At 37.0% G+C, this 27,338-nt stretch overlaps 6 protein-coding genes, 1 non-coding gene and 1 pseudogene across 8 annotated transcripts; 4 read left to right on the top strand and 4 right to left on the bottom strand.

The window, feature by feature from the left end:
* Positions 1–436: 436 nt before the first annotated feature.
* Positions 437–1,640, top strand: LOC106423539 (F-box/kelch-repeat protein SKIP6-like). The gene has a single exon (XM_013864309.3). The coding sequence runs from the start codon at positions 447–449 to the stop codon at positions 1,548–1,550; it is 1,104 nt and encodes a 367-aa protein (XP_013719763.2). The 5' UTR covers positions 437–446; the 3' UTR covers positions 1,551–1,640.
* A 73-nt stretch (positions 1,641–1,713) lies between these two features.
* On the bottom strand, positions 1,714–4,515 carry LOC106423538 (trifunctional UDP-glucose 4,6-dehydratase/UDP-4-keto-6-deoxy-D-glucose 3,5-epimerase/UDP-4-keto-L-rhamnose-reductase RHM3). The gene is made up of 3 exons (XM_013864308.3): positions 4,344–4,515; positions 2,466–4,045; positions 1,714–2,372 (listed from the first exon to the last, which is right to left on the bottom strand). Exons 2-3 carry the CDS (start codon positions 4,017–4,019, stop codon positions 1,929–1,931), a joined length of 1,998 nt encoding a protein of 665 aa, XP_013719762.2. The 5' UTR covers positions 4,020–4,045; positions 4,344–4,515; the 3' UTR covers positions 1,714–1,928.
* A 6,361-nt stretch (positions 4,516–10,876) lies between these two features.
* LOC106423451 (bidirectional sugar transporter SWEET2) lies at positions 10,877–12,833 on the top strand. Its single transcript, XM_013864231.3, has 6 exons — positions 10,877–11,120; positions 11,499–11,535; positions 11,638–11,854; positions 11,934–12,092; positions 12,164–12,283; positions 12,380–12,833. Exons 1-6 carry the CDS (start codon positions 11,060–11,062, stop codon positions 12,494–12,496), a joined length of 711 nt encoding a protein of 236 aa, XP_013719685.1. The 5' UTR covers positions 10,877–11,059; the 3' UTR covers positions 12,497–12,833.
* A 1,991-nt stretch (positions 12,834–14,824) lies between these two features.
* LOC106423439 (protein FLX-like 1) lies at positions 14,825–16,749 on the top strand. The gene is made up of 4 exons (XM_013864211.2): positions 14,825–15,573; positions 15,639–15,802; positions 15,937–16,025; positions 16,436–16,749. The coding sequence occupies exons 1-4, from the start codon at positions 14,981–14,983 to the stop codon at positions 16,565–16,567; spliced, it is 978 nt and encodes a 325-aa protein (XP_013719665.2). The 5' UTR covers positions 14,825–14,980; the 3' UTR covers positions 16,568–16,749.
* Positions 16,750–16,851: 102 nt separating this feature from the next.
* LOC125601244 (protein Jade-1-like) lies at positions 16,852–18,409 on the top strand. 2 transcript variants are annotated; one of them, XM_048773523.1, is made up of 2 exons: positions 16,852–18,037; positions 18,125–18,409. In XM_048773523.1, the coding sequence occupies exons 1-2, from the start codon at positions 17,078–17,080 to the stop codon at positions 18,164–18,166; spliced, it is 1,002 nt and encodes a 333-aa protein (XP_048629480.1). In that variant the 5' UTR covers positions 16,852–17,077; the 3' UTR covers positions 18,167–18,409. The 2 variants fall into 2 exon arrangements, with proteins under 2 accessions (XP_048629480.1, XP_048629481.1); XM_048773524.1 differs by having other exon boundaries at positions 18,131–18,396.
* A 1,014-nt stretch (positions 18,410–19,423) lies between these two features.
* On the bottom strand, positions 19,424–19,526 carry LOC125601245. The gene has a single exon (XR_007334150.1). It is a non-coding gene; the product is annotated as a U6 spliceosomal RNA (small nuclear RNA).
* LOC106423577 (mitogen-activated protein kinase 19) lies at positions 19,424–23,010 on the bottom strand. The gene is made up of 8 exons (XM_013864346.3): positions 22,645–23,010; positions 22,158–22,566; positions 21,943–22,070; positions 21,797–21,856; positions 21,561–21,710; positions 21,116–21,483; positions 20,931–21,032; positions 19,424–20,851 (listed from the first exon to the last, which is right to left on the bottom strand). The coding sequence occupies exons 1-8, from the start codon at positions 22,666–22,668 to the stop codon at positions 20,314–20,316; spliced, it is 1,779 nt and encodes a 592-aa protein (XP_013719800.2). The 5' UTR covers positions 22,669–23,010; the 3' UTR covers positions 19,424–20,313.
* A 3,141-nt stretch (positions 23,011–26,151) lies between these two features.
* On the bottom strand, positions 26,152–26,667 carry LOC125601243 (annotated as a pseudogene).
* Positions 26,668–27,338: the final 671 nt, after the last annotated feature.

Below are 27,338 nucleotides of genomic sequence, written 5' to 3' on the forward strand. Positions count from 1 at the left end.
TAATCCAGAACCACACTTTTTTGTAGAGTATATATCATATGTATTTATATTCAAACTATATGTGAACATTAGAACATACTCTAGAATGTAACCGGTTTTTATCGGTTCTTTTGTCCACCCTATAGTAGTAAGCAAATACCGCGGCTTAACAAGCCTAAACCAGTAGAGAAATTTCAGAAACTGGAGTAAACCAATTAAAGGAAACAACAAAAAAAAAGGAAATTCAAGTTATCAGCTGATCGCCTGATCCTAATTAATATTGGAAAAAAAATTCTCAAAATTAGTAGAAAGGAAAATTATAAACCGATAAAATAAAAAGAAAGGAAATTTAAGTTAATCCTAATTAATATTGGGAAAAGAATTCTCTATAAATATAAAAACATAGCTCCGATCCGACCAAACTCTTTTCTAACCCGACCAAACTAAACTCTTTGTAATCAAATTGAATGAATGGAAGAAAGGCGGGAATCATCGCCACCGCCGGCCAAGAAGATGAAAATTCTCCGGGGTTATGGTCGCTGCCAGATGAGGTGGCAGTTAACTGTCTGGCTCAGATCTCGAGATTCGACCTGGCGGCCTTAGCAATCGCCTCAAAGATCCACCGCTCTCTCGTGTCTTCCCCTGAGCTCTTGGAACTGAGACGGCAGAAGGGTTGCACCGAGACGTGTTTCTACGTATGCATGCGCGTCTCTCCCGACCCGAGCCGCCCACCACGTTGGTTCATCCTCAGCCCTCACCATCGCCTGAACCCGATCCCGTGGAACCCCTCCCAGGCCTCGGAATCGTCATCCTACGTGGCGGTGGACGGAGGGATCTACGTTTTGGGTGGACTCATAGACGGCCGCCATCGCACTCGAGATGTCTGGTTCCTAGATTGTTTCTCCCACACGTGGACACGCGTCCCGTCCATGAAGATGCCTCGTGCTTCCGCATCAGCGAACCTCGTCGACGGGAGGATATACGTTTCTGGAGGGTGTGTAGAGGAGAAAGCTAATCCCACAAACTGGTCAGAGGTTTTCGATATAAAGACCCAAACTTGGGGTCACTGGTATCTCCCCAAGTTGCGATTCGGTATCTGCCAGAGCGTGGTGATAGAGGAGGAGAAGAAGGTTTACGTTGTTGACGAGGGGCGTCGAAGCTTCTACTTATTGCCGAGTGAGTGTTTGTTTTGGAGGTTCAACAAAACAATTTGCGACTTTATTCCGGGAACCAGAAACGATTGGTGTGCTATAGGGAAGCTTTTGTTCTGTCGTGATACTACTTGCGGGAGGATACTGTGGTGTGAGCCTAATGAGTTGCGTTGGAAACCAGTCAAGGGTCTGGAGGTATATGATATATGCAGACTCAGCAGCAACTCTGCTGGAAACATTGTCATCTTCTGGAACTCCCATCTTCGTCAGACTTGGCTTTGGTCTGCTGAGATTTCCTTGCGGAGGGAACAAGAAGAGATTTGGGGTAAGATGGAATGGTCCGATGCTGTCTTCAAACTTGATACTCTCTCACCCTCATCTGTCTTATACTCTGCTTCTGTTCTTGTGTCGGCTAAATGAATCTATGCATTATATTGATTTAACTTATAACATTGTGTAACAAACCTCAAGTTTAAAGCAAAGGGTTAAAGCATCAATATTGTTTTTTTATTGTTCTGTCTTCATCCATCTTCTTTTATCTTGACATGAAAACAAAAAGAATTACAATAGGAACAGGAATCTATAGTGATATAAAATAAAACTCAGATAAATCTGTAATAATATTAATGTAAACAAAGATGTGTTTTGTCGTAGAGTACCAAAAAGGAGTAAATGAATTACATGATAAATCAAATCAAATTATAGTAGAATCATGAGATACAGTGAAACTACCTGCAGGATAATATAACAATGAACAGAGAAAGATGAAGTGTGTAGTGTATTCTTAACGAGAGGCTCTTACGTTCTCTTGTTGGGTTCGAAGACGTATTTGATCAACGAATCTTTGATGGAAAGCAACTCTGGAAACTCCTTGCTGAGCTTAGCACCATCCATCTCGTTGTTGCTCCGTGGCGCAACAATGACCTTAGCCTGTTCTTCCAAGGTGAAGTTGGACCATTTGAAACCAGGCTCGATGTAGCTCTTGTACATCTCTAGTATCTCGTTGTGGCTCACCACTCCTGGATTGGTGAAGTTCCATATTCCCTTAAGGTTCCTCTTCGCCATCTCGATTGAGATTGGTAAGAGTTCGTCTAGTATGGTCATGCTGTTCGGGATGTTCACCACTTTGTTGTAACGAGAGATCTTGGTGATGAAGTTTCGTGGGTTGTTCAGGTCGGATGAGATTGGCATACGCACTCTCAAGGTGCATACGTTGTCGAATTCTCTTAGAAGCTCTTCCACCTGGTGAAAAATGAAAACAGAGAATTTTATAGACAGAGTTTCCAGAGATTGAGGATGAAAATGTGATTTGGTTATGTGATAGTTTATTATTACCATTGCCTTTGTTTTTGAGTAGAAGGAACCGGTGAAGTTCGGTTTGTCTTCTTCCTTGAAGCCAATCCCTGAACCTTCTGGATGTGCAGCGTCATACTCAAATATACAACCGGTGGCAAAGTTCATCATCAACAGACCATTCTCTCTGCAAACATCTGCCAGAGTCAAAGTACCAGCAACGTTCACTCGGATGGTCTCTGTTTTGTGAGACTCACACCAGTCAACATTGGGTCTGCCCGTTAAACCGGCTGCATTGAAGACATGAGTAGGTTTGACTCTACGAATATCCGCCACAAGAGAAGCTCTGTCCTCTAGCCTCCCTTTCCCATACTCGTACGCAATCCCTTGCTTCTCACAGAGCTTTCCTAGAAGACCACCGAGCCACCCAGTTTTACCATAGATGAGGAACTTAAAGGACGTTTTGTTGTCTCCAGAACCACCAGTCTTGGGGGGAGTAACCACCGTGAACGTCTGATTACCATCAGCATCCTTGCGCTCGTCACCACTATCACAGAGTCTATCACCAGGCATCATCAGCATCCTTGGATGAGGAAGCAGAGCTCCAGAAACATCTCCCCACCACTCAGGGTTCGCAGTGTACCACTCCATAGTCTTCTTCAACCCTTCCTCCCAAGTGGTTCGCTCCGCCCACCCCAGTTTCTTCAGCTTCTGGTCATCGAGGAAGTACCTCTGGTCATTAAAAGGCCGGTTCTCCACAAACTGAATGGTGGAGTCAGGGTTAATCCCAAAGAGCTTGGAGATATCATTAGCCACATCAATCACTCTCCTCTCTTTCGTCGTCCCAATATTATACACATGGTTAACCTCCCCTTTGTGCAAAACAACCTCAAACGCCTCAGCAACATCTTCACAGTATAAATAACTCCTCACATTAGACCCATCTCCGTGAATCGGAAGCGGCTTCCCACTCATAGCCAACAGAATAAACTTAGGAATCAACTTCTCAGGAAACTGATTCGGACCATAAACATTATTCCCACGAGTAGTTATCACCGGCAACCCATAAGATCTCCCATACGCCATCACAAGCATCTCAGCACCCGCCTTAGTAGCAGAATACGGATTAGTCGGAAGCAACTGAGAAGCTTCATGATTCCCCACGGAAGCATCCTCATCAGTCTCTCCATAAACCTCATCAGTACTCACATGAATAAACCTCCTGATCTGCCCAGTGACTTTACAAGCCTCCAAAAGCACATGGGTCCCGTAGATATTGTTCTTGGTGAACTCAAAGCTGTTACCGAAGGAGTTATCAACATGGGTTTGAGCTGCGAAGTGCATGATGGTGTCGATGTTCTCGGTGATGAGAAGGTAGTTGACGAGGTCGGCGCTGGCGATGTCGCCCTTGACGAACTTGAAGTTGGGGGAGGATTTGGAAGGGTTGAGGTTCTTGAGGTTGGAGCAGTAGTCGAGCTTGTCGAGGACCACGATCTTGTAGTCGGGGTAGGTGCGGACTAGCCTGTTTGCCACGTGGGAGGCGATGAATCCCGCCGCTCCGGTGATGAGGATGTTCTTGGGCTTATATGTAGCCATTGCGATGTGAACAATTATAATAATATCTGCAACATCAGAAACCATGTAATTTCATCGAACAGGTGGAGTGCAAACATAATCATCATGATCCATGAAACAGATCTATACTCATTAGTACGAAAAGATACAGCTAATAGCGAAATCCAGATCGGAAAAAGTTAGATCCAGATCCACAAGTATGACGAATGTAGTAATCAAATGAGAAGCAGATCCAATGGCAAAACGATTAACCAATAAAAAATAGCATCGATAAAAGCGGCACGACGTCGTACGTTCACGAATTAGCTCAGAGATCATAGAGAAAGAGAGTTGGGGGGGACGTACCGAGTCGATTCGGATCAAGATCAACCTAAGCTTGAAGAAGAAGAAGATCTCGAGATGTGGAGAGATGAGAGGAATAAATATAAGAGTGAAGAAGAGGAGGAGGAGAAAGGATCTAACGAGCGTCTCAGAAAACACTGTGCGCCCCTTCTTTTTTTAATTTTGAGAAAGTTACGGAGAGCCACCGACAAATTACTAAATTGCAATTACTAACTACGGTTCAATTTTTTTACGCCACGGTCAATTTTTTTTTCTCTTAATTTACCATCCGAAAGTATATAGGCAACGCAGAAATTTCAACGTGTCCGCTTGAGTTCCGGTTTCCCATGCAATTTCTCGTCTCTTTTCTTTGAATTTGACTACGAGTCTTATCTTTGTTATGTTACGTTAAAAAATTAAAGAGAGGACTTTAAATAAAATGGTATAAGCGTAATGTTAAACTAACAGAAAGAAGAAAAACAAAATGCAATAACATCACGTTACGTAAAAAGTTTGATTGGGCCTTTAGATACTCAACCCTAACGATAACGAGGCCGTCGCCTTCGAGGCTTATTTATCGCTGATTAATTTGACGTTCATAACAAAACAAAAACAAAAGAGAGTACACTTTTTGTCAACGAAAGCAGAGTACATTAACAGTTTGATGTTTGGGAAGATATATTTGAAACGGGCTCAAAAGTAGACCTTTTATTGTCTTTTTAATGTACCAAAAGAGAATTAGTTGAGGATCATTACTGGTGGCCCAAATGGCACATTACGCATGAAGTTGAGCTTTCTTCATTTCCCTCGTATCCATTTAAGTATCTTCCACATGTATATATGTGTTTTGTTTTCCCTTATTACGGATGAAATTAATCGTGAGTAAGAAGCACTATGACGTTTACAAATCAATAATATATTAAGAATACATATTCTTGATGTTACGTACCGATCCATATTTTCCTCTTAGAGCATCCGCAATGGGAATCCTTAAGGGGAAGTCCTTAGGAAAAAAATAATTAAATAATCGGTAGACCCCACCAAAAGCTAAGGATTCAATCCTTAAAATTCCTAAATAAGGACTCTTTCTTAGTGAATCCTTGCACTATTTGCGGGTCCCGACGACATGTGGCGACCCGCAATTGGTTGATATTTATTTTTTTTATTTAAAAAAGAAAAAATAAATAATAATATTTAAAAAATCAAAATACACTTTTTCTAAGGACTCCCCTTAGAGTAACACCATTGCGGGTGCTCTTACAGTTGCGTAATGTTAGCTAAATCATATTTATATGGTATTAAAAATGTTTTTGCGTAAGCTGACAACTAAGACCTGATTGTTTCTCTGCTTCTGCATTTTTGCCTTGCGTTTCTAAGTGATGATAGTTAAAGTATTAGACTCACACAAAATTGCAAACGAAAATGCAGGATATAAAGCATGGGACTACTTCGTTTGCTGAAGACTATGAGTTGCTAAATAAAGTCAAATCCACTGAATACATACATCACAGTTGCAAAGATATTTGATGAAGAACAAAAGAAGAAATATATTTGATGAATTAAATTATTAAAGTACTCGTAATATTTGCGTACAGTCTTAGATTTTTGAAAGAAAAGATTAACTAGTTGTCCCACGCTTTGTATATAGATAGCTTGATTCATGAGCGACATTGCTTAGTCAACTAGTCATTGATTATTACATGAGATAATTTTATACTTTTCCTATTTCATTTTAATTGTTATAAAATATATTTTTTGTTTTAAAATAATTGGTATTTTAAAATTTCAATGCAAAATTATGAGTTTTATATGTTATATGATTTTTTATTCGTTGAAATGTTGTTAGGTGCATATGAATATTATTTTAAAAATATAAAAAAAAAAATATTTTTTTAGTATGGGTACAAATCGAAAACGATAATTGAACTGAGAGAATACTAATTAGTTTTGTATTCTTTAGTTGGTCAAAGAATTATTAGCTAAGACGAAAAGACAATAATCTGATGATTTATTGGATAAGGATTAAATTCCGACTTTACACGTACGGTTTTATCCGAAAGAAAAACAGCAAGTCTGCAACGTTCAAATATACATGCAAAATGAATTTATTCACAAGTGGGCGTTTTCTAAACAATTGTTTTCTTAATATTTTATTTTATTATATTATGCTTAATATCAATAACATCATCTCCAACCCACCTCTTTTTTTTTTTTCTATACTAAGTGTTTTGCCCGCACATGCAAGCAAAAACTTCTTATAAATACTTATTAGTTTATGTTTTATTAATCTAAAACTAACATAATAAGTTATTATTTATGGTTTTAAATAGTTAAATCAAACATCAAAGTATTTATATATGTCAAATATTTTTTTATCAAAATATATGCTTACTATTGTGTTATTTTTTTTAAAAACACTCATATCTTAAAAATAGTTTAGAAAATATATTTATATAATTTTTTTGCTTGACTAATATTTAATTATCAATTGTTTTTTTATCTTAACTTTTTTAACTTTTATAATAAAATATTGTTTTCAGATAGCAACACAATATAAATAAGAGTAATATCATATTTTTATAATTCTATTATATTATTTTATACTCAATTATTTAATGTAACATATAACATATAAACTTTATACTATTAAAATAAAATTCATTTTTAATTATATATAAAATTCAGTAAAGATATTGTTTAAAATTTGTTTTTAATATAACATAGAAATTTAATATTATTAACATTCGTTTTTAATTATATACAAGATTCATTAAGAATAAATTTAAATTAATATATTAATGACTCATCTAATAATAAATAATAAATCAATGATTTAGCTAAAACTTAATAAAAACATGACAAATAAGCAAAATTACCATAAATCAAGGAGAACATGACAAATAAGCAAAATCACTTCATAAATAAGTATAATTTTTTTTTTTAAAAGTGAGAAATTCTATTATAGAAATAAAATGCTCCAAAGAATAAAATATATAGATATGTTATTTTCACTTTTAAATATAGAGACAAAAAGTAATTTTTTTTATTTTTCCTCTAAAATAGAGAAATTTTATTATAAAATTATACATTGGAGAAATTTTACTTCTATTATTGATATATTTATTTTAAAAGAAAATATAGAAGTTTACATTAGAGATGTTCTAAAAACGTCTGAAAAATCAAAAGATGGTTAGATAAACGCCGCATATATATGAATATGATATTTTTCAAAAAAAAAATACCGAATATGAATAATTAAGTTCAAATATGAATATTTAGTTTTAGAAAATATATATTCGATAACGTGTTTCAAGTATAGTTTTTGTCAGGTCAAAAGTTCATAAACGCAATTGATTTTGTCGTAGTTATACACTTTTATGTCCATGGGCCATGGCTGTGTGATTATTAAAGTCAAGAATCAAATTCTTGTATAACCAAAAAAGGCTATAAGAGATAAGGTCAAGATTCAAGAAGAGCATTAAAATGCTAGTATTTAATAAATAAGCATACGTATGAATGGCGTTTGAGTACAAGCTTTCAATCATATTACTGCAGCTGATCTAATATTCATAAACTCAGTGTCCTATTTTACCAAAAGAAAAAAAAACTCAGTGTCCTATTTTCATATTCATCAACCCTCGTCACGAAAGTATGTTAACAGACTTGGTCAAGATGTTCAAGCACAAACTTTCAAACCATAGACAAAATGAGTAGTAAAGATAAAAGCGAAGCCATTGAACTACATGTTCTTACACCTAGTTTTAAACGATAAAACATAACATGTGGTTCTATCAGATTATTCACTGCATGCTCAATCATAAAGCGCGTTCTAAAACTTGTCACTCGGGTCTTAAGTGGCCTCGGATTACTAGATATATAGAATTGAGAATTTGCACTAGATAAAAAAAATGAATATAAATTAGCTAACAGGTAATGGCACTGTATAAATTGTGGTAATACCAAGCGTGTCCCTAATATAAGACCTGTTACACGTTACACGTGAGCTGAACACACTGTTTATTACCACAAATGCAAAAAACTGAGGAGAGAAAGAGAGAGAGAGAGAGTGTGATAATAATGCAAAGAATCAAGAATGCTCAACTACTATTTTTCTTTCCTGCAAAAACCCAAAGCGCTTAGATACATTTTATATGTTAAAAGATCGTCTCGTTTTAAAAAGTTAAACTCATTCTCTAGTTGTGTCTAAAATTTATAGAATTTATAACCGGTTATAGGTCTGATGTTTCGGTTTTATAGAATTTATAACCGGTTACTGATTCCAATATGAACTTCATGCAACATATGTGTCTAATATAGGATCGCAATAAATTATTGCTCTTAAATCCGGTTTCAATATGTATGTACGCCAACTATGTCAAATTATAACCGGTTGCCCCTAATATACGACCTGTTACACGTTACACGTGAGCTGAACACACTGTTAATTACCACAAATGCAAAGAACTGAGGAGAGAAAGAGAGATAGAGAGTGTGATAATAATGCAAAGAATCAAGAATGTTCAACTACTATTTTTCTTTCCTGCAAAAATCCAAAGCACTTAGATACATTTTATATGTTAAAAGATCGTCTCGTTCTAAAAAATTAAACTCATTCTCTAGTTGTGTCTAAAATTTATAGAATTTATAACCGGTTATAGATCTTATGTTTCGGTTTTATAGAATTTATAACCGGTTACTGATTCCAATATGAACTTCATGCAACATATGTGTCTAATATAGGAGCGCAATAAATTATTGCTCCTAAATCCGGTTTCAATATGTATGTACGTCAATTATGTCAAATTATAACCGGTTGCCCCTAATATACGACCTGTTACACGTTACACGTGAGCTGAACACACTGTTAATTACCACAAATGCAAAGAACTGAGGAGAAAAAGAGAGAGAGAGTGTGATAATAATGCAAAGAATCAAGAATGTTCAACTACTATTTTTCTTTCCTGGAAAAACCCAAAGCACTTAGATACATTTTATATGTTAAAAGATCGTCTCGTTCTAAAAAGTTAAACTCATTCTGTAGTTGTGTCTAAAATTTATAGAATTTATAACCGGTTATAGATCTGATGTTTCGGTTTTATAGAATTTATAACCGGTTACTGATTCCAATATGAACTTCATGCAACATATGTGTCTAATATAGGATCGCAATAAATTATTACTCCTAAATCCGGTTTCAATGTGTATGTACGTCAACTATGTCAAATTATAACCGGTTTTCTACATATATTGCTCTTCCTCTCCACTTGCAATCAAAATACATTTTGTTCTTCAACCCCGGTAACAGGTAAACATTTTCGTCTCAGTTCGAGGAGAATATTGGCAGCACAACACAATGGTTACATGGTTATGCAAATATTTAAAAATAATGCATAGATCTGCAATCATTTGAACCTGGCTATAAATTGTTCATTACCTTTCACAAAAATAGATTTTTTATATTTTTGTATAAAGTTAATCAAATAATATAAAATACTGACCGTTAAAAACAAATGTTAACAAACTTTCTAACTTTATTGCGAATTTGTATTTATGGATGGAAATGTTAAAAACAAAAACAAAAGTTTTGTTTACGCATCCCTTGGAGTTGTCATTCTCGGAACTTTATCAAGTGATTCAGAGCCAGACACACACATGCATTGGATCACTAATAGAACACATCAACAGACGAGCCAGCAAATGTTACTATTTTATTATTTAAGAATTATTAATGTGTAGGAGAACGTGACTGTGGAATGTAAGCCACAGAAAAAACTCTCAAAACACAATCCAAGGATGGAAAATTTTGAGTGGACAGCGATGATCATAGATAAACGAGTGGGGTTCAGCGTCGACAGAGAGCAACTTTTTGAGCTCAAGTTCAATCGATAAGACATTTACTTTAAGCGCCCCTTGGACATCGTTTTCACATGTTGCAAATCTAGCGATTTCTAAATATTCGTGAAAATGAAATATCCAAAGACAATATGACAAAGTAAAATCAGTACGAACGAGTTACCTAGCAATCACACAAAAGCAGTTATTTTATTTTAAATGACTGAAACCAGATTTATATAAATTTTAATCTCAAAATAAACATATACATAAATGTTGTTAACCTGCTGTCATCTTCTCTTGAAAAATCATCCCGTTTATTTTACAATGTCGTAATTTATGTTTTCGAGAGTAGATAATTTTCTCTAATTATTGTAATCAATCAAGTTGAGAAGTAATTAAAAATAAGTTGTGTTAAAAAAATGAGTAAGCAAGTAACATGATGTAATTTTTTAGATAGTTTGGGGATTTGAAACCCTTAGCCCGTCCAAATCTTTTACATTCTATTTCTAACAGAGACAAATTATATTTGAAGCATAAACAATCAATGAGATCAAGCAGGTGTTAATACTCAAATATCAATTTATACAGTAGAAATATTTGATAGATTATATGAACATGTTTATAATGTTTGTACTTTGTTTAACAACTATGCAACTTCACGTCACTTTTTAGTTTTGTTTTAATGTATCGCAAGATGGTAGAAAAGTACACAGCTAAATCTGGACCGCATATATATAGTCGTATGCATTCAATCTTTTGGTCCTTACTCAAGAAACTCTTCTTCCCTCTACAAATCTTATTTATTACTTCTGACTCCATAAGAGCAGAACAGAGCAAAGAATAAAAAGCTGAAGCTTTGATCTTCTAAAGGAAAATCAAGGGGACTTTGACAGAGAAGCTTTCCTATGGATGTCTTTGCTTTCCAAGGTTCTTTCTCCATGTGGAAAGATGTTGCCGGAATCGCAGGTAAATACTTTAACCAGATTTTAATTGTGTCCACTGTGTTTCGTTTTGGTAAGTTTTAAAGCTACTTTTTTTTGCTGAACAAAGTTTTAAGCTACTTTAGGGACAGGAACTTTTTTTTTTAGTTTAGTCAATATGTAGTCAATATGTATATTGGATCTGGCTTTATTGCCATGGATATGCCCAAATCAAGAGATATGTTTAACCTTTTGTTTTGTCTTTGCTTTTTCTTCTTTCTCACTGAAAAGATCCAAATGTTGTCTGTGATCATTTTCCTACAAGAAAAAAAAAAGAGATATGCTTATTGATGCTTTGCTATATTTATTACTGTTTTGCATCTGTTACCTCACTTATTACTGTTGCATCTTTGTTCTGTTTCAGGCAACATATTTGCATTTGGACTATTCATTTCACCAATGTGAGTTCTTCTTCTTCTTCATTTACTTATCTTGTTCCTTCCTTGTAGTAAAACATTGTTTTCCTTGTAGTAAAATATTGTGCGTGTGTTTTTAATTCTCAGGCCAACGTTTAGGAGAATATTGAGGAACAAATCAACCGAGCAATTCTCTGGTTTACCATACATTTACTCTCTCTTAAACTGCTTGATCTGCCTTTGGTACGGCTCACCTTTCATATCCCAAAGAAACCTCATGCTTGTGACTGTGAACTCCGTTGGAGCCACTTTTCAGCTTTGTTACATTATCCTCTTCATCATGCATACAGACAAGAAGAATAAGGTTCCTTGATTGACTCTTCACACAAAAAAATCTGACTCGCTTTCATTTATCGTTCTAATCAAGATCTTGATCATGGCAGATGAGGATGCTTGTTCTGCTTCTTGTGGTGTTTGCTGTGGTTGGATTGATTGTAGCTGGAAGTTTACAGATACCTGATAAGCTCGCACGATGGTACTTTGTTGGGTTCTTGAGCTGCGCTTCTCTTGTCTCCATGTTCGCCTCGCCTTTGTTTGTTATTGTAAGTTCACACAAACGTCAACCAAATATTTTTCATGTGTTCAGCTTTCTGACTTGACTGGTCTTTTGTAGAACTTAGTGATTCGGACTAAGAGCGTTGAGTTTATGCCGTTTTATCTCTCTCTATCAACGTTCTTGTTGAGTGGTTCCTTCCTCCTTTACGGGTTATTCAATAGCGACGCCTTTGTTTACGTAAGTTGTGCTCTTCAGTAAGTGAGGTTGCAACTTGTGTTGTCTCTCTGAGTAGTATTAACGAATCTTTATTGTTTTTTTTGTTTGAAAACTCAGACACCAAATGGAATAGGAACGATTCTTGGCATTGTGCAGTTGTCTTTGTACTGTTACTACCACAGGAGTTCTATAGAAGAAGAAACAAAAGAGCCTTTAATTGTTTCTTATGTGTGAGATCAATGGTGGGAAAAAAAAGAAAACAAGAATGTGGATACATACAAGATTCTTTGTTGTTTTATATTATTGTCTATACATTGTCTAGCACCTTGTGTCTATATCTACCGGCTTTCGTTATCTCATGGCGTGAAGATGTTTATCCTCTCGGCTTCTGTCATGATCGAAAGATGGAGATCTCTTCTCAGTTTTGATGGCTCATTTGCTGAAGATTATCTGAGACCACAGGAAAGAATTTCGTTTTTTTTTGTGTGATGGAAATCTCTGGTGCTTGGTATATAATATATCTGAAGAACATTTGTCCATATGATTTTATTTGTCTTAGAAGATTATTCTATTTGTTTGTCCATACGATTTTACATCTTTTTGTCAGAAATATAGAATAAACTTTGCATATTCTTGTAGAGAAAATTGTTTTGTCCATAAGGCCATCCGAATTGGTGAATTTCTCAAATGATAGATCCTGGCATGAGTCTCTCTGCTTTTATGAGAAACACCATAACTAAATATTAATATAACTGATAAGAAATTTTAACGAGAGATTCACCAATGCGAATGTCCTAAGATTTTGTTTTGCTTTGGCCTATACACACAAAAGGATTAAGATTTCCATCTACATAACATAAGACATTGTTTACACAAACATGTAATGTTTCTGCGTTCTCGAAATCTTACATTTTCATGGGGTTTAAACTTGTTATACACAAAACTCAAGAGACTTGCATAGAAAGCAACTATCAGAGCAATTGGTTATGCACGAAAGTTCAAGAGACTTACCATATAACTCTGTTTAACCTGCAAAATAGCAACACGTTACAACGCATTAACAGCTAATCCATATATCGCATAGAACATTACTGTTCTTAGTTGTTAATGCGTTGTACTTGTAAGTGAGACAATATGAAATCGATTTAATCATATGTTAAACTTTTTTTTATTTAGCTAAATCATATTTCTGATGATAGTAGTATGTAGTACTGCTAATCTGTAGTGTTCATCTTTTGATTTACTTATATCCTTCTGGTTGTCTACGATAACTAATCATTTTGTATGATTTCATTAGTTTCAGGTATCGTTTGTGTCTGGGAACATGATCAAGTACACGCGAGGTAATTAGCAGCTTGGTCTTTAGATATGAACATGTTTATTTGATTATACTTGTTTCTGAAGTTCCTAATGTCTGTTATGGTTCTTTTCCAACAGGCTGCGGGTCACAACGACTCGCTTCTTTGGAGACGAATCTATTCCCAAGTGGTATGATCAGATTCTACAATGAGCATAGACATATGAGGCTTGGCACTCATAACATGTCATTTAGGTTAGATTTGCACATTTTATATTATGGTTATGTTAAGGATTCAGCTCAGAGATTACACAACAACTAAAAGATATTACATGGTTGTATATTTGGATAATCAAGATCCACCCCTCTGCTCTCACTCTTTTGATCTTTCCCTAATGCACCTAGATTAGTTTATAAACTTCTAATGCAGATACTAGAACTTGTAAGGAGCTCTATGGGAAATTTATGAAGTTAATCAACAAGAAAACAACCTGTCCTGAAGAGAGTGCAAGTATGTGACTTCCAATTTCATGCATCAAGATTGTTCTGTGTTGTTATTTGCTTACATAAATCTGTAACATGGTTTTTCTGTGTTTTTGTTTTCTTACAAAAACTGATACTTTTAAATTAAAAATGTATTAAGTGAAAGAATACATAAAGACTTTACAGCATATCTTTAAGAATGAGTATTATAAAAATGTGTTACTAAAATCTATTTGAATGTGTATAATTTTTTTTATATCGGCTAGAAGATATATTGTCTGAGTTTCTGTAAAATAAAAACGCACATAAAAAAATTGGGACCGAACTAGAAAACCAAACGATCATATCTAAACATATTATCATTCAAGAATTCATTCACTTCCCTTAACTTTATAAGGCTTTCTATAAGAGGGGTTCCTCTTTCCATTTCCATCAAATGATCCGGCCTTCCATAAAGAATTAATAAATTGAACATCAAATAATTATGCGCTTTCAAAATGCGGATCAAAATCTAGTAGTTGTATTTAAAAAGCACGAAACATCACGTATAAACTAAATTGGTTTGTTTTATCTTATGAAATAAATATAGTACAGAGTACAGTATCTTGTAGGGAACTAGGGATACAAAGTTTTAATAAGATCATCACGAGCCACACAAAGTTTGTTCAAAGATTTTTATGGACCTATAGTATCACGAATTAAAAGATAAAGGATCAATTTGAAAACCTTCCGAAGTAAGGGGGTGAAAAAGGAAAATACGGCGATATAATTAGGAAACATTACTATTTTGTTAAACGACCTTCGCTCGATCCCACACTTCCGGCGAACTAGAATCTGAGCAATCGGAGTTCCTAAACACTTCTCCGGAACCCTAATTTATTCTCTCCAACGAGACAAAGCCAGCGCGTGATTTCGACTCTCCTTTCGCGAGATCAGCAATGTCCGGTAGAAATCGCGGATCGTACGGCGGCTTACAACCTCCGATCAACCAACCGCCTTTCGTCAGAGGCTTAGGAGGACACGCACCTCCTCTTCCTCATCCCTCTCGTCCCTTAGACGACAACAGGGAACTCCCCCAATTCAGAAACCACCATCCTCAACACCATCATCACTCAATCATCGAAGACCGAATCGCATCCCAAAACCAAGACGTGCAAGGCCTTCTCGCCGACAACCAGAGGCTCGCCGCGACGCACGTGGCGCTGAAGCAGGAGCTGGAAGTAGCGCAGCACGAGCTGCAGAGGATGATGCATTATATCGACTCGCTGCGAGCCGAGGAAGATATAATGATGAGGGAGATGTACGATAAGTCTATGCGGTGCGAGGTGGAGCTGCATCAGGTCGAGGCCTTGCGCGCTGATGTTCAGAAGGTTAGGGCGGATATCAAGGAGTTTACTGCGAGCAGGCAGGAGCTGACGAGTCAGGTTCATTTGATGACTCAAGATTTGGGGAGGCTTACGGCTGAGTTGCAGCAGATACCGACTTTGACTGCGGAGATTGAGAACACTAAGCAAGAGCTGCAACGCGCGAGGTTTGAAGTTTCTCTTTTTAAAGTTGATGCCTTTGTTCGTGTTTTGAGTTAGTGTTGTTTTGTAGAGCGGCGATTGATTACGAGAAGAAAGGGTATGCGGAGAATTACGAGCACGGGAAAGTTATGGAGCAGAAGCTAGTTGCGATGGCTCGGGAATTGGAGAAGCTTCGAGCTGAGATTGCTAACTCGGAGAGTAGAGCTCATGCTACTGGTCCTGTTGGGAATCCTGGTATGGTAAACTTTGAATAACTATGAATCATCACAGTGTCAGTTGGTTTCAGAAGCTAGAAGGAAGAATAGCTACTAGCAGTCTACAGTTGAATGCGTTAGTATTAATACAAAAATGTTGTTTTTTTATATCAGGTGGAGTTGGTTATGGTGGTGGGTATGGAAACCATGATCCTGCTGGGTATGCTGTGAATCCTTATCAACCTAACTATGCCATGAATCCAGTAAGTTACATTTTTTTTATACATTTCTTGTGGGAATCGCTTGTTTGGTTTTTGACCAAGAGAGAGCATTGCTTGGGAGGGTATAGTAACCTTGAAGATAATATAGCTGAATTTACCATAGTTCTGTTTAAGCAGTTTAATACATTTGTTTGAACTTTGGATCCTTGGATAAGAACAAAGGTACATTAGCCCTAAGGTTCAAGCAAGTCAATCTGAGCTAACCAGAAGTAGCTCAATGTACATATTAGACCAATCCCGAGTCACTCATCAATGGAGATGTTGATGAAACGTGTGACAGAATATCTATCTGAACGACCGCTATCTTCACATATCTCATGTTCTTGTAGTTCTAGGTGCAAACATATTACACACACACAAATTTATAGTAATGTGCTCATATGATGGTTCAGGCACAAGCACAGGGAGGCGTGGAAGGCTATTATCCTCCTCCATATGGAGCAGCACCCACTGCCTGGGCTGGCGGCTATGATCCGCATCAGCAACAACAACAGTATTATCCACAACAAGGACAAGGACAGTGATGAAAATGTCAAAGTCGTCTATTTCCCGACAACAACTCATAAATTTTAAAAACAAAGCAAGCCTCCCTTTTGTAATCTTTCCTGTGTTATTTTTGGGTGTATAAGCAAAATTCAGAACAAACCAATGTATTAAAGTTTTTAATTATGAAAAAAAGAACGAAATCCTACAGTGTTTTTTTAAACAAGCCCATTAGTATCTGAAAAGGGCCCAATTTAAAGCCCACTGGAAATCACCTCCCCAGTCCGCACATTTAAGTTTGGCGGGTAAATTTCTAAATTTTAATTTCGGTTTTATGAGGAAAACAATTTTCAAAGGGAATAAAAGTTTCAGAAAAGTGGCGGGTATTTGTTTCCCACTCACGTTTCATTAAAACGCCATAACCAAAAACAATACAGGCGGCAAAGTAATGATTTCGATCTCCCTTTTTAATATCTCTGCGATCTACCAGACTGTTCACAAAACACAATCCCTAATCCTTCATTAGAGATCTGAAGCAGAAGAAGAAAGCAATGGATGCTCAGTATCAGAACTTGCCTCCTCTCAAAAGGCTAAGATTGATGCAGCGAGATCTCGAACTTGCTCATCAACAACATCAGCTACAAAGCCAACCTGAGGTGAAGCCGTCGCAGTTACCGGCGAAGAAGAGGAAACACTCTCGTGTTGATTACGACGACGACTGCGAGAACTCCTCCCCCGCTTACCGTTGTCTCCCGGCGAAGAAGAGGATCTGGGCGATCGATCCAGATCTGCTCTCCGGTACTCCCTTTTCACCTTTCGATCTGAATGTTGAGTATACGCCTTGCGTAGACGAGGACGGAATCGAGAAGAAGAAGAATCCATCTCCTTTGGTTGAATCCAATCCACAAGAGGATGATGATGATAAAGAGAATATCGATCCTCTATCGATACCTGAAGACGAAGATGGTATCATGTGTGGTGTATGTCAAAGCACAGATGGTGATCCCTCGAATCCAATCGTCTTCTGCGACGGTTGCGACTTAATGGTCCACGCTTCTTGCTATGGTAACCCTCTGGTTAAGGCCATACCGGAAGGCGATTGGTTTTGCAGTCTATGTACCGAGTCAACGTCATTGAAGAAGAAGAGAGAGAAGCCTTTTTTCTCTTGCTGCTTGTGTACGACCAAAGGTGGAGCCATGAAGCCCACTAAGGATGGTCGTTGGGCCCACATCACTTGCTCGCTGTTCGTGCCGGAGGTTTACTTTGAGGATCCTGAAGGGAGGGAAGGGATTTGTTGCAGCGAGATTCCGAGTAGGAGGTGGAAAGAGAGGTGTTATTTGTGCAAGGTTAGGCGCGGGTGTGTTATCGAGTGTTCGGAGATGAAGTGTGAGTTGGCGTTTCATGTTAGTTGTGGGTTGAAGGAGGAGCTTTGTATTGAGTACCGTGAAGGTAGGAGGAGTGGTGGTATTGTTGTTGGTTTCTGCAGTGAGCATACTAAACTTTGGGAAAGGGTAAGACTTGCATCGTATTTATCTGTTCTGTTGAGTTGTGTGTATCTATGTGTAGGGCTTAGTTTGATGATTGTTTTTGTTTGTCAGCAACAGGAAAGTGGAAAGTACAAGATTGTTGCCAGAGATTAAGATAACAAGTAGGAGAATACTGGAAGGCCAACTCTGAGAAGCCTCATTTGATGTTTTTGATTGTTTTAGAATTTTGTTTTTCTTGTTTCATAGTTATCTGATCAGTGACTAGCTGGTGTTCTTCATGCTTGTCAAGTTTGTGTTTTTTTCTTCTTTTTTTTCTTCTGGAGGCTATGTTATGTTCTGTGTTGACTTGTTTTAAGCTGCACAAGGCTAAAACTTGGTCAATCTATTTATACCTCGTTGTATCTTTCTCGTTTATGTCATAATAACATTTTCTTTTGGAAGATGGATCAGGATGTTTGGTCATGTTCTGCTCTTAACTCAGCTAAACAAAATCATTGTGACTGTACATCAAAAACACTTTTAATGAAATACATCCTTATTATTAAACTGAAAATCAAAGTACAAATTCTATTGTTAAGGTGTTTAGGTATGTATATCTATCAATTTTCTTAGTGATAATTTGGTAAGCGAGTTATATCTCTTCTGGTTCTTGTCATGAGGATCATAACCAGATTCATTTCGAGTTTTCGACCAAATAGATGAGGATATTGACTATGTTCTGCTCTTAACTCGGACTCAACTTGATGGAAGTTCAGTGACTTTGGTGTCCTAGTCAAGTTTAGCAGATTGCACTAGGCCTTAGATCTTGGCAAGCAAGTGCCTCACAACTCAAAGAGGTAAGGTAATGTATCTTCGAGAACATGTTAGCCAAATTAAAACTACCAAAAGACCTCTTTATTCAAATTTTCCTACATAATGGCTACAATAAATCTTCTGAGCAACTAAACGGCAATGTCAAAATTAATTGCGTTGGTTTACCCGAAAACTGATAACCTAACCGGAATCTCGTACCGATAATGCGTTTGTGCCGCCGTCTTTAAACAAAGAAAAACAATTTTCTCCGACAGAGCTGCAACACGAACTAATCTGATTGTCTTAGCTACGCAAAGTTCAATTCCAGTAAGATTAACTAATCAGAACCCTAGTATAACAGGGTTTCAATAAAGCGTAGTAGTGTTGACAAAAGCAATAGAACCCAGAAGAAACCGATCTAAATTTTTTCAAAAAGCTGGAAACTTTCTCTTCCACGCAGATTTGTTTCCTAATCTTCTCATTTACGGTTCCCGAGAACTTTCAAGAACCCTAAGAAACGAAAACCCAGAAGAACATAACGGAGGAAACCCCAAAAAACGAAAACACAGAAGAACAGATGAAGAAGACGAAATCGATTTTGAAAGTTTTTTAGAAAAAAAAAATTTGGACCATTTCTCGATTTGTGCGTGTCATCCTTGCGCAGGGGCCATGCTAATCTTCTCTGTATCGTTCCAATTTTATCGGATGTCCCCGAAGGGACAATCACTCTTGTGACTCCATCGCTATATAAACGCAGCTCCTTCTCTTCCCCTGAGCGATGTGGGACTTTTAAGTTGTTAACTGTCGTCTTATACAGTTTAAATGGGCCTATTTATCATAAGTCCTCTCTTTCTATTAATTGTACTAAGCCCATTAACGTTATCTTCCATATTCTCTTACCACCTTGTCCAAGTAGATTTTATGCTGTATAGAACGCTCAATTTCAAATACTAGAATCTGAAACTAGTAGTCACATGAGCTCAAGCCAGAGCATTGCTGCGGTTATTATGTATTGATGTCTAATGTATATGTAGATGCTGAGAAATACGAGCAAGTTTTGGACGTTAGAGACATGATGAAACAACGGAATGTGAAGAAGAAACCAGGTTACATTTCACATGTAACGTAGTAATAGTGGCCTCGAAGACTACAACTAATTTTAGGTAAGACATAAGATCCTTATGTCAAAGCATCATAACCATAAGATCAACCTTTGAGTTATAATATATTTACTAATAATGTTGTGAGATAGACAATCGTTTCCGGACTTGAGAGAATCCAGGAACCAACAACAACTTGAGGTCATGCTAAAAATTGTTTGGCCATTACTATGTCATATGAGAAAAAGGCACAAGAGCACTGAAACTTTTTTTTATTACACAATCTCTCAAATGTGTTCAAGTCAGGGCTTGATCGAATAATAATTTACATTATACAATGACTAACATTGGGAGAGAGTTTCTGAGCAATCAAATAACCTGAGACACCCAACAAATCTGCTAAGTTCTTTAAGACATGCCGTACCCAACCGTGCCTACGCTCCGGTGCGCTGCAACTGCAACCGCGGCGGCTCCAGCAGGACCATACTGGGATTGTGCATGCAGCAGCTTAGCATCAATACCCACCTTATGCTGTGTTTGTTGCACATAAGGGTTTGGGTTCAGCTCAGCTGGCTTGCATTGGGTGGGAACAAACTGCGGTTTTGCTTGAGACGCAGCAGCTTCTGTACCAAGGCGCTTCTCTTGGTTCATGGCGGTGTTGGGATTAAAGAAACAGTTAGGAGATACGGTCTGTTGTGGAGCGGTTCTGTAATAAGATGTCCTTGCATCATAGGAGGACAAGTCTTTGAGGTTCCTGTTATTCTCATAAGTTAGAGATGATGACTCCACAGCACGGCCTGGTCTACCTGAAGGTATCCTTGGAGGAGGTCCTAAAGGTTTAGATGAAGTGGACGGAACTACATTTCTTGAAGGCTCAAAAGAGACACGTCGACTCTCTGGAGGTTGAGCATTGGAGGTCGTCACTACACCAGGGTGAACTGTAGACCTACAGAGATGAATGAAGATGCAGAGATTAAATCACAAGCCCCATACTAAATAAAAAAAGACCTATATGGTGAACGTACCGTGGAAGTGAAGCATGCTTTCTCTCTGGAGGTATGATTGGCCCACTTTTGCCGCTATTTTCTTCTAAGTAAGCAAACTGTTTCCTCAGATGACCAATGGCGCTGCCAATATCAGAATCAATCGATCAGCCAAGAAGATAACTAAGAGAGAGTTTAAGGTCTTAAAAGAGGAAGTAAGTAAGAACCTAGGGTATAAGAAACTTGAGCCTTCAGAACCGTTCATATAATCCTTAAGCAGCTGAGGATGGTACTCTAGTATCTCCCTGTATATCAGCTCTCTAATGTCATCCTTTGTCAACCTTCTTCTTTCAAACTCAAACTCCATCTTCGATATTGGCTGACAAAAAGGCTCTCTCTCAACCTTTGCTAGACCCTTAAAGTAAGGATCAGCCAGCGCCTCTGTAGCAGTGGGCCTATCCTTTGGATCAAAAGCCAACAGTCTTTGCAATAGCCGCAACGCTGAAGGATCTGCATTAGGAAACTTTTGAGTAAAAGGGACAAGACTCTTCTTCCTCATTTCGCCCAAGTATTTTCTAGCTTTTTCGTTTCGAACCTGCGTCAAAAGAGCCATCATTAGTACTACTTCTACATTGCATTCTCTCAGCAAACAAAAAAAAGAAGGAAACATACTCCTGCAATGGTCTCAGACTTTGGTGTCCCGAGAAGATCGGTAATCAGCTCTAACTGATGGACAACACTTTTCCCAGGAAACAAAGGCTTCCCTAATAACACCTCGGCAAAGATGCAACCAATGCTCCAAATGTCAATAGCTGGTGTATACTGCAAATGGATACAAAACTACAATGAGCATAGCCTGACACAAAGTGGTAGTTGGCAATGGCCACAGCTCTTAACTTATAGAGTACCTTAGAACAGAATGAGCCACAAAGCTCAGGAGCCCTGTACCATCTTGTAGCAACATAATCCTGAAACAAGAAAGAGAAGGAAAAATTCAAACACACTGGAGAGATTTTACCAAAACTGAATATATAATTAAGAGAAAGGTGCAGACCGTCCAAAAGACTGTTGTGGGCGTATCATTAAACGACACTCTCGCTAATCCAAAGTCACAAACTTTCAACTTGCAATTAGCATTAGCCAGAATATTCTTCGGTTTAAGATCACGATGATAAACATTAGCTGCAGAACACAAAAACAGAATCCAGTTTAATTAAGTTTTTACTTAAAAAATAGTCCAAGAAAGAATCAGACAATCCCCATCCCCACCTGTATGCATATACTTTAACGCACGAAGCATCTGATAAAGAAAAAACTGATGATGCTCCTTAGTCAAGTCATCATTAGCTTTGATGACTTGGTGCAGATCCGACTCCATGAGCTCGAACACGACGTAGATGTCTTTAAACTCTCTCTTGGAAGGCGGAAGCATGATGCTTTTGATCTCGACTATATCCGGATGCCTCAGGAGACGGAGAAGCTTCACCTCGCGGAGGATGCGGAGCGCGTCGGAGATGTGTTCGAAGACGTCGTTGATCTTCTTTATCGCGACTTTCTCTCCCGTGTGGGTGTCGATGGCCGCGCAGACAACTCCGTAGCTTCCTTTCCCGATCACTTCGAGGGTCTGGTAACGGTTCGCGTCGCCGTACTCGGTGAAAAAGTCCACCTCTTTCATGTTCTGTAAGTAAAGAAAGTTAATCAAGAATCCAAGAAAACAACTCGAATCCATCAAAAGGACAAAACTTGAGAAACCAACCTTCTTCACGTGACCTTGTTGCATCGTTCTGAGCAGACAATTAGTATAAAGGTGAGAACTTTGGACCGACCCAGATGAAAATACAGCTCAACAACCTTATCGTCTTCCTCAGATTCAAAAACCCTTTCGAAAATGGCAATTCTTGGAATCACACAAAACCCTAACGATGCTCAAGATCCAGAGATTGGAGAAGAAGAAGAGACGATAGAGAAAGGCCGAAGATGAGAGATGTTTGTTTGGTTTGGTTTTATTATAAGTAACAGATTGTGATTTTCTGTTTCCGTGTTTTCTAATTATAGCAATTTTCGTGGTACTTATTTGCGTACGAGAGGACAGGTCACGCTCACGCGGAACAGACAATGGTATTCTTGTAATTTTGTTGCAACTCTGAGCCGTGTTTTGTTTTGGTTTGGGTAGGTCCACTGTCGGTGATCTCTTCCGGCAACCACCACCCCCCATGGACCGTTTTACTATTTAAATATTTCTCTGTTGCAGCAACCCTCAAACTATTTATTAATCAAAATTTAGTCTCTCTTTTTATCGTGTGATTAATTTAGTCCCTATGAGTTTTGTTTTAATTAATTCTTGGTAATATATTGCTTTCCAGCTATTTTTTTACCAAAAAGTTGTTCGCTTGATCTCTGTCATTGATGATGTTTCAGTCAATAAATTTGATGTGTATACCCGTAAGTTTTACCTAATCATCGTTAACGTTTCACGTGTGTACACATGGACATGGTACTGTTTATATAGAATAGCATAAAACATAAACAAAGGTTTTGTGTTTGCCAGAAGTCGTCTAAAAATATTATAATAATACTAGTAATTACGATAATGACTAATGATAATGAGTATTGCAAGCGACCTGCGGTTTTTGCCGCTAGAACGTTAAGATCAAATAAAATAACATTGCAAATCCATTGGTCTCTCTGACTCTCTCTCTCTAAAGAAACAAATGAATGATAAAAACATTAGAATACTTGTGAAAATAACAGATTTATTGATATATAAGGTCAATTATGAAAATTGTCGTTCGTTTCTAACTTTTGTACTTTTACTATATCTGATAAGTGTAGATATAGAGCCGTAAAACTTGCCTAACCATCATTAACGTTTCATGTGCATATACATGGCGCTCTTTATATATCTATATATATCATAAACACATAAATAAACGTTTTGGGTTAGCCTGAAGCTGTCTACAAATTCTATGATAGTGTTAGCAATTACGATTGATTTCATATTAAACAAACGAGAAGACTTGAGTGTCAAAAAATAAAGTAGGATAATGACTATCGACCCTGCCTCCCATTGGTCTCTGACTCTCTCCCTCTTTCTTTCTCTCTTTCTATAAGGGAACAAAATGAATGATAAAAACATTGGAATAAATAATATATTAATTGATATATAAGGTCAGTTATGCATACTCATTTCTATCTTCTTTTTTTTTCTATCTTTCTTTTTGCGTAAAAATGTTTCTTTGATTGATCGGAATCAAAGAAATATGCCTGAGTTATCTGTTTTATATATATTTGTACTTAATTATATAATTTCAGGTATATTTTAACATATGGGTGAGATGCAAAGTCGGTCCATTAGCTAAAAGCATGAGAAAGACAGATTTACACAGCACGGATGAACAAGAATCTCACATCTGTAAGCCACACAAAATTAGTATCATTTAAATAACAATGTGGGGAGAGGTGTCACAATATTTATACATTTAAACTAAAGTTTATCTTTCATTTTTCATCACACTTTCTTCGTTGTGGTGACAATTTCTTTAATAATATAAATTTACCAAGTCCACTGGTCTTTATTTGTTTTAATATGTCAATAAGCTATTAATATATTATCATACTATACAGTATTGGAAACGTGTAAAGTCGGTCTCTCTATATCACTGCAAAAAGAAACAAGACATGATAAAGCCTCCCTAACCAAAAATGTTCCATACATTTAATAATTTCTTTTGAAAAAATGTCACGTTGATACTAATTAAAATTTTGAGATTTTCAAGTTTAGTTTTCAACATGACATATAAGTCAATCCAAACATTTTGTTGACGACCTGACATAATATTCTTGAAGTTCTTTTTACGGCTTTGAAAAGATAGATTGTGTCGCTTCACATATTCATTTTAGGGTAACCGTGAAGTATTTTCAGATTTCTATTGAAACAGATAAAAACAAAAATAAATCAACAAGTAGATCAGAAAATTCTCTACAATCTAGAGTAGTGCCGTTTAATTTAAACACTGCAGAGGACAGGAATTTCTCCGCCGTGCAGATTTAGTTTTTTTTTTTTTTTGATAAAAGGCTTTTAGTGCAGATTTAGTTTCTTTGATTTGGTTGGTAGCCTTCAAAAAGAATCAACGAACCTAATTGGTAGTTCAATATTAAAAACACATCCTTCTCAACACATTATTATGCCAATAAGTTTGTGTCACCTATTACATCAAATAAAGGAGAGTATCTTTTAACGCATAACACCAAAACAACTTTTCGATATTTTTAGACCAGAAAACAGAGGACCATAAGTTTAATATAAAACAATTCTCTAAGATCAGTCTGATTTGTCTTTTATTATACCAAATAAATATGATAGAGTTGATAAAAGAAGACAATAGAGGATGCTGCATCATCCAAATAAATAATGCATGGTATAGTGGTCCAGTGGGAGTGGCACAAGAAGTTGCATGTGGTTAAGGGCACATTCACACTCGTGTATGTCTTTAGCTTGTCCAAAAGGCATATTCGTTTATTAAACAGAGAAACCCACAACAAATGCATATTAAAGTTCTACTGAGAGAATCAAAAACATTAAGATGATGAAATGTTGACGTGACTAACAAGGAAACGCGGGCCTCAGAGTATGGGTGCCGACTTGAGGAAGTGCCTGAATAGATAAAGGTCTATCATGTCGTATATATGTAAATCATCTTAAACTCCCTTCTAATCTAAGGATACCAAGATAAAAGAGACGTGAGTCCACGAATTCAATAAATTTATTATACCTTTCTGGCTTCATGCCTTTGATAAAACAGGGTCTAACAGCTTCCAGATTGTAAGATGACTCAGAATTACGTTAAGAATGCTCTCAGGCATTCTGAAGTTGTCCCTAAGGTTCTCACTACATAGCTGAGTCTTCGGGAAGATGGAGGCCTCAATGATTGCATTGAGTAAACCTCTCACATGATGATGCATTGAAAATTAATTCCCTGTACAGTGAAAATAAAAACATCAAAAGAAAAATGAAAAATGTTAGTGAACAAATAAAAAAAAAAACAGCAATGACATGTGTTTTGATGTATTAAAAACATGCAATGTAATCTTCAAACATCATGCAAATACCAGTCTAAAAGCTATTGTAAAAGCATATGAATCGAAAGAGACTTTAAAGATTAGAGAAAAATGTACGACTCTTCAACTCGGCATGAACCTGTCTCATTCTTTCCACAGCTCTATCTGAAGACTCCATATATTTCTTGAGCTGTCTTATTATTCTTCATCCGTTTCTCTGCTTCCTCTTCCCAGGTTTCTTCCCATGGAATCCATGGCAAAGTTTCTTAAACGCTTCTTTTTCAGTCATTATCCTGCCACATTCATCCACCCATCAATCCTAATATCCTAAACGCATCTTTAAATCTGTTATCCTTACCATGATTAATGTCTCTAACACGTACATGGTGCTTGCTGCTGCTTTTGATCTCCTTGAAAGTTCCTTGCTCTCTGAGAAGCTTTAACGCGCCAGATAACCTGTATGTACCGACCTCAAACCTCACGCATCACTCCGTCTCCAACCCTAGAATGATCATGGGAACCATGATGATCGATCTCTTCATCAGGTTTAGAACAAACCCTTTGATCAAACACATCTCTTCGTCTCTCTGATGATTCAAATTAACCTCTTTTTCTCATCTTTTATTGAAGAACCAGATCCTGATGATTTATTCAATTCTTTCTTCCTAGAAGCAATATTAATAACCAGTTTCTTGTTCTTCCTCATCGAATTCTTCTTCATATCATATTGAGATGAGACTTCTTATGAAAATCCCACACAATTGTGAAATCATAATCCCCTATAGATCCAACCATAATTATCTATATGCCTTTTGTGACATATATATAGAGACCACAAGAAAGATCTGGCTAGGTTACAATCCTGATACGTATCGAGAAAAGGAAGATGAGAGAAGAGGCAGTTATATATACATGAATTGTGAAGAAGAATGGTAGAGAACTTCCGAGGTGGGTGGGCTGCTGACTAGAAGAATTATTTTAAGTTCTTGCACCGCACGAGCGGAAGCCCTAAACTTTTATTGGTCAATCACTCTCGCAGATCCATATTGACTTTTCAACACCTAAATGGCCCAAAAATGGAAAAAAAAAATAATGAAATATATGAGGTTTTAAATAAATAAAGCCAATAAGAGGTTTGTTTGAAGACATTGGTGGGTTTCTTTCTTTCTTGTTTGTTCTTCTAGTTACTTTACGAATCAGCAGAACTAACTGAAGGGAAAGAATCTGAAATGCGACATCCCCTTATATATTATTGAGGAACATTTGAAAAGATGTAACCTCAATTTTGTATTAATTAAAAAGAGGCCCCAATGCATAGGTGACACTCAATTAGGTAGTCAATGAAATTCAATGAAAAATAAGTAGGTCCACATTCGATTTTTATATGTTGTT

This window comes from Brassica napus, unplaced genomic scaffold, assembly GCF_020379485.1.
Source record: "Brassica napus cultivar Da-Ae unplaced genomic scaffold, Da-Ae ScsIHWf_248;HRSCAF=418, whole genome shotgun sequence".
Classification (NCBI taxonomy): domain Eukaryota; kingdom Viridiplantae; phylum Streptophyta; class Magnoliopsida; order Brassicales; family Brassicaceae; genus Brassica; species Brassica napus.

Coding starts and splice junctions, on each gene's coding strand:
- LOC106423439 (XM_013864211.2), top strand. CDS start 14,981: ATGTCCGGTAGAAATCGCGGATCGTACGGCGGCTTACAACCTCCGATC. Junction 15,574..15,638: donor CAAGAGCTGCAACGCGCGAG/GTTTGAAGTTTC, acceptor GTTGTTTTGTAG/AGCGGCGATTGATTACGAGA. Junction 15,803..15,936: donor TGGTCCTGTTGGGAATCCTG/GTATGGTAAACT, acceptor TTTTTATATCAG/GTGGAGTTGGTTATGGTGGT.
- LOC106423451 (XM_013864231.3), top strand. CDS start 11,060: ATGGATGTCTTTGCTTTCCAAGGTTCTTTCTCCATGTGGAAAGATGTT. Junction 11,121..11,498: donor AGATGTTGCCGGAATCGCAG/GTAAATACTTTA, acceptor GTTCTGTTTCAG/GCAACATATTTGCATTTGGA. Junction 11,536..11,637: donor GGACTATTCATTTCACCAAT/GTGAGTTCTTCT, acceptor TTTAATTCTCAG/GCCAACGTTTAGGAGAATAT.
- LOC106423539 (XM_013864309.3), top strand. CDS start 447: ATGAATGGAAGAAAGGCGGGAATCATCGCCACCGCCGGCCAAGAAGAT.
- LOC125601244 (XM_048773523.1), top strand. CDS start 17,078: ATGGATGCTCAGTATCAGAACTTGCCTCCTCTCAAAAGGCTAAGATTG. Junction 18,038..18,124: donor ATACTAAACTTTGGGAAAGG/GTAAGACTTGCA, acceptor TTTGTTTGTCAG/CAACAGGAAAGTGGAAAGTA.
- LOC106423538 (XM_013864308.3), bottom strand. CDS start 4,019: ATGGCTACATATAAGCCCAAGAACATCCTCATCACCGGAGCGGCGGGA. Junction 2,373..2,465: donor ACTCAAAAACAAAGGCAATG/GTAATAATAAAC, acceptor ATTTTTCACCAG/GTGGAAGAGCTTCTAAGAGA.
- LOC106423577 (XM_013864346.3), bottom strand. CDS start 22,668: ATGCAACAAGGTCACGTGAAGAAG. Junction 22,071..22,157: donor GTTAAAGTATATGCATACAG/GTGGGGATGGGG, acceptor TGTGTTCTGCAG/CTAATGTTTATCATCGTGAT. Junction 21,484..21,560: donor AGTCTGAGACCATTGCAGGA/GTATGTTTCCTT, acceptor CTTTTGACGCAG/GTTCGAAACGAAAAAGCTAG.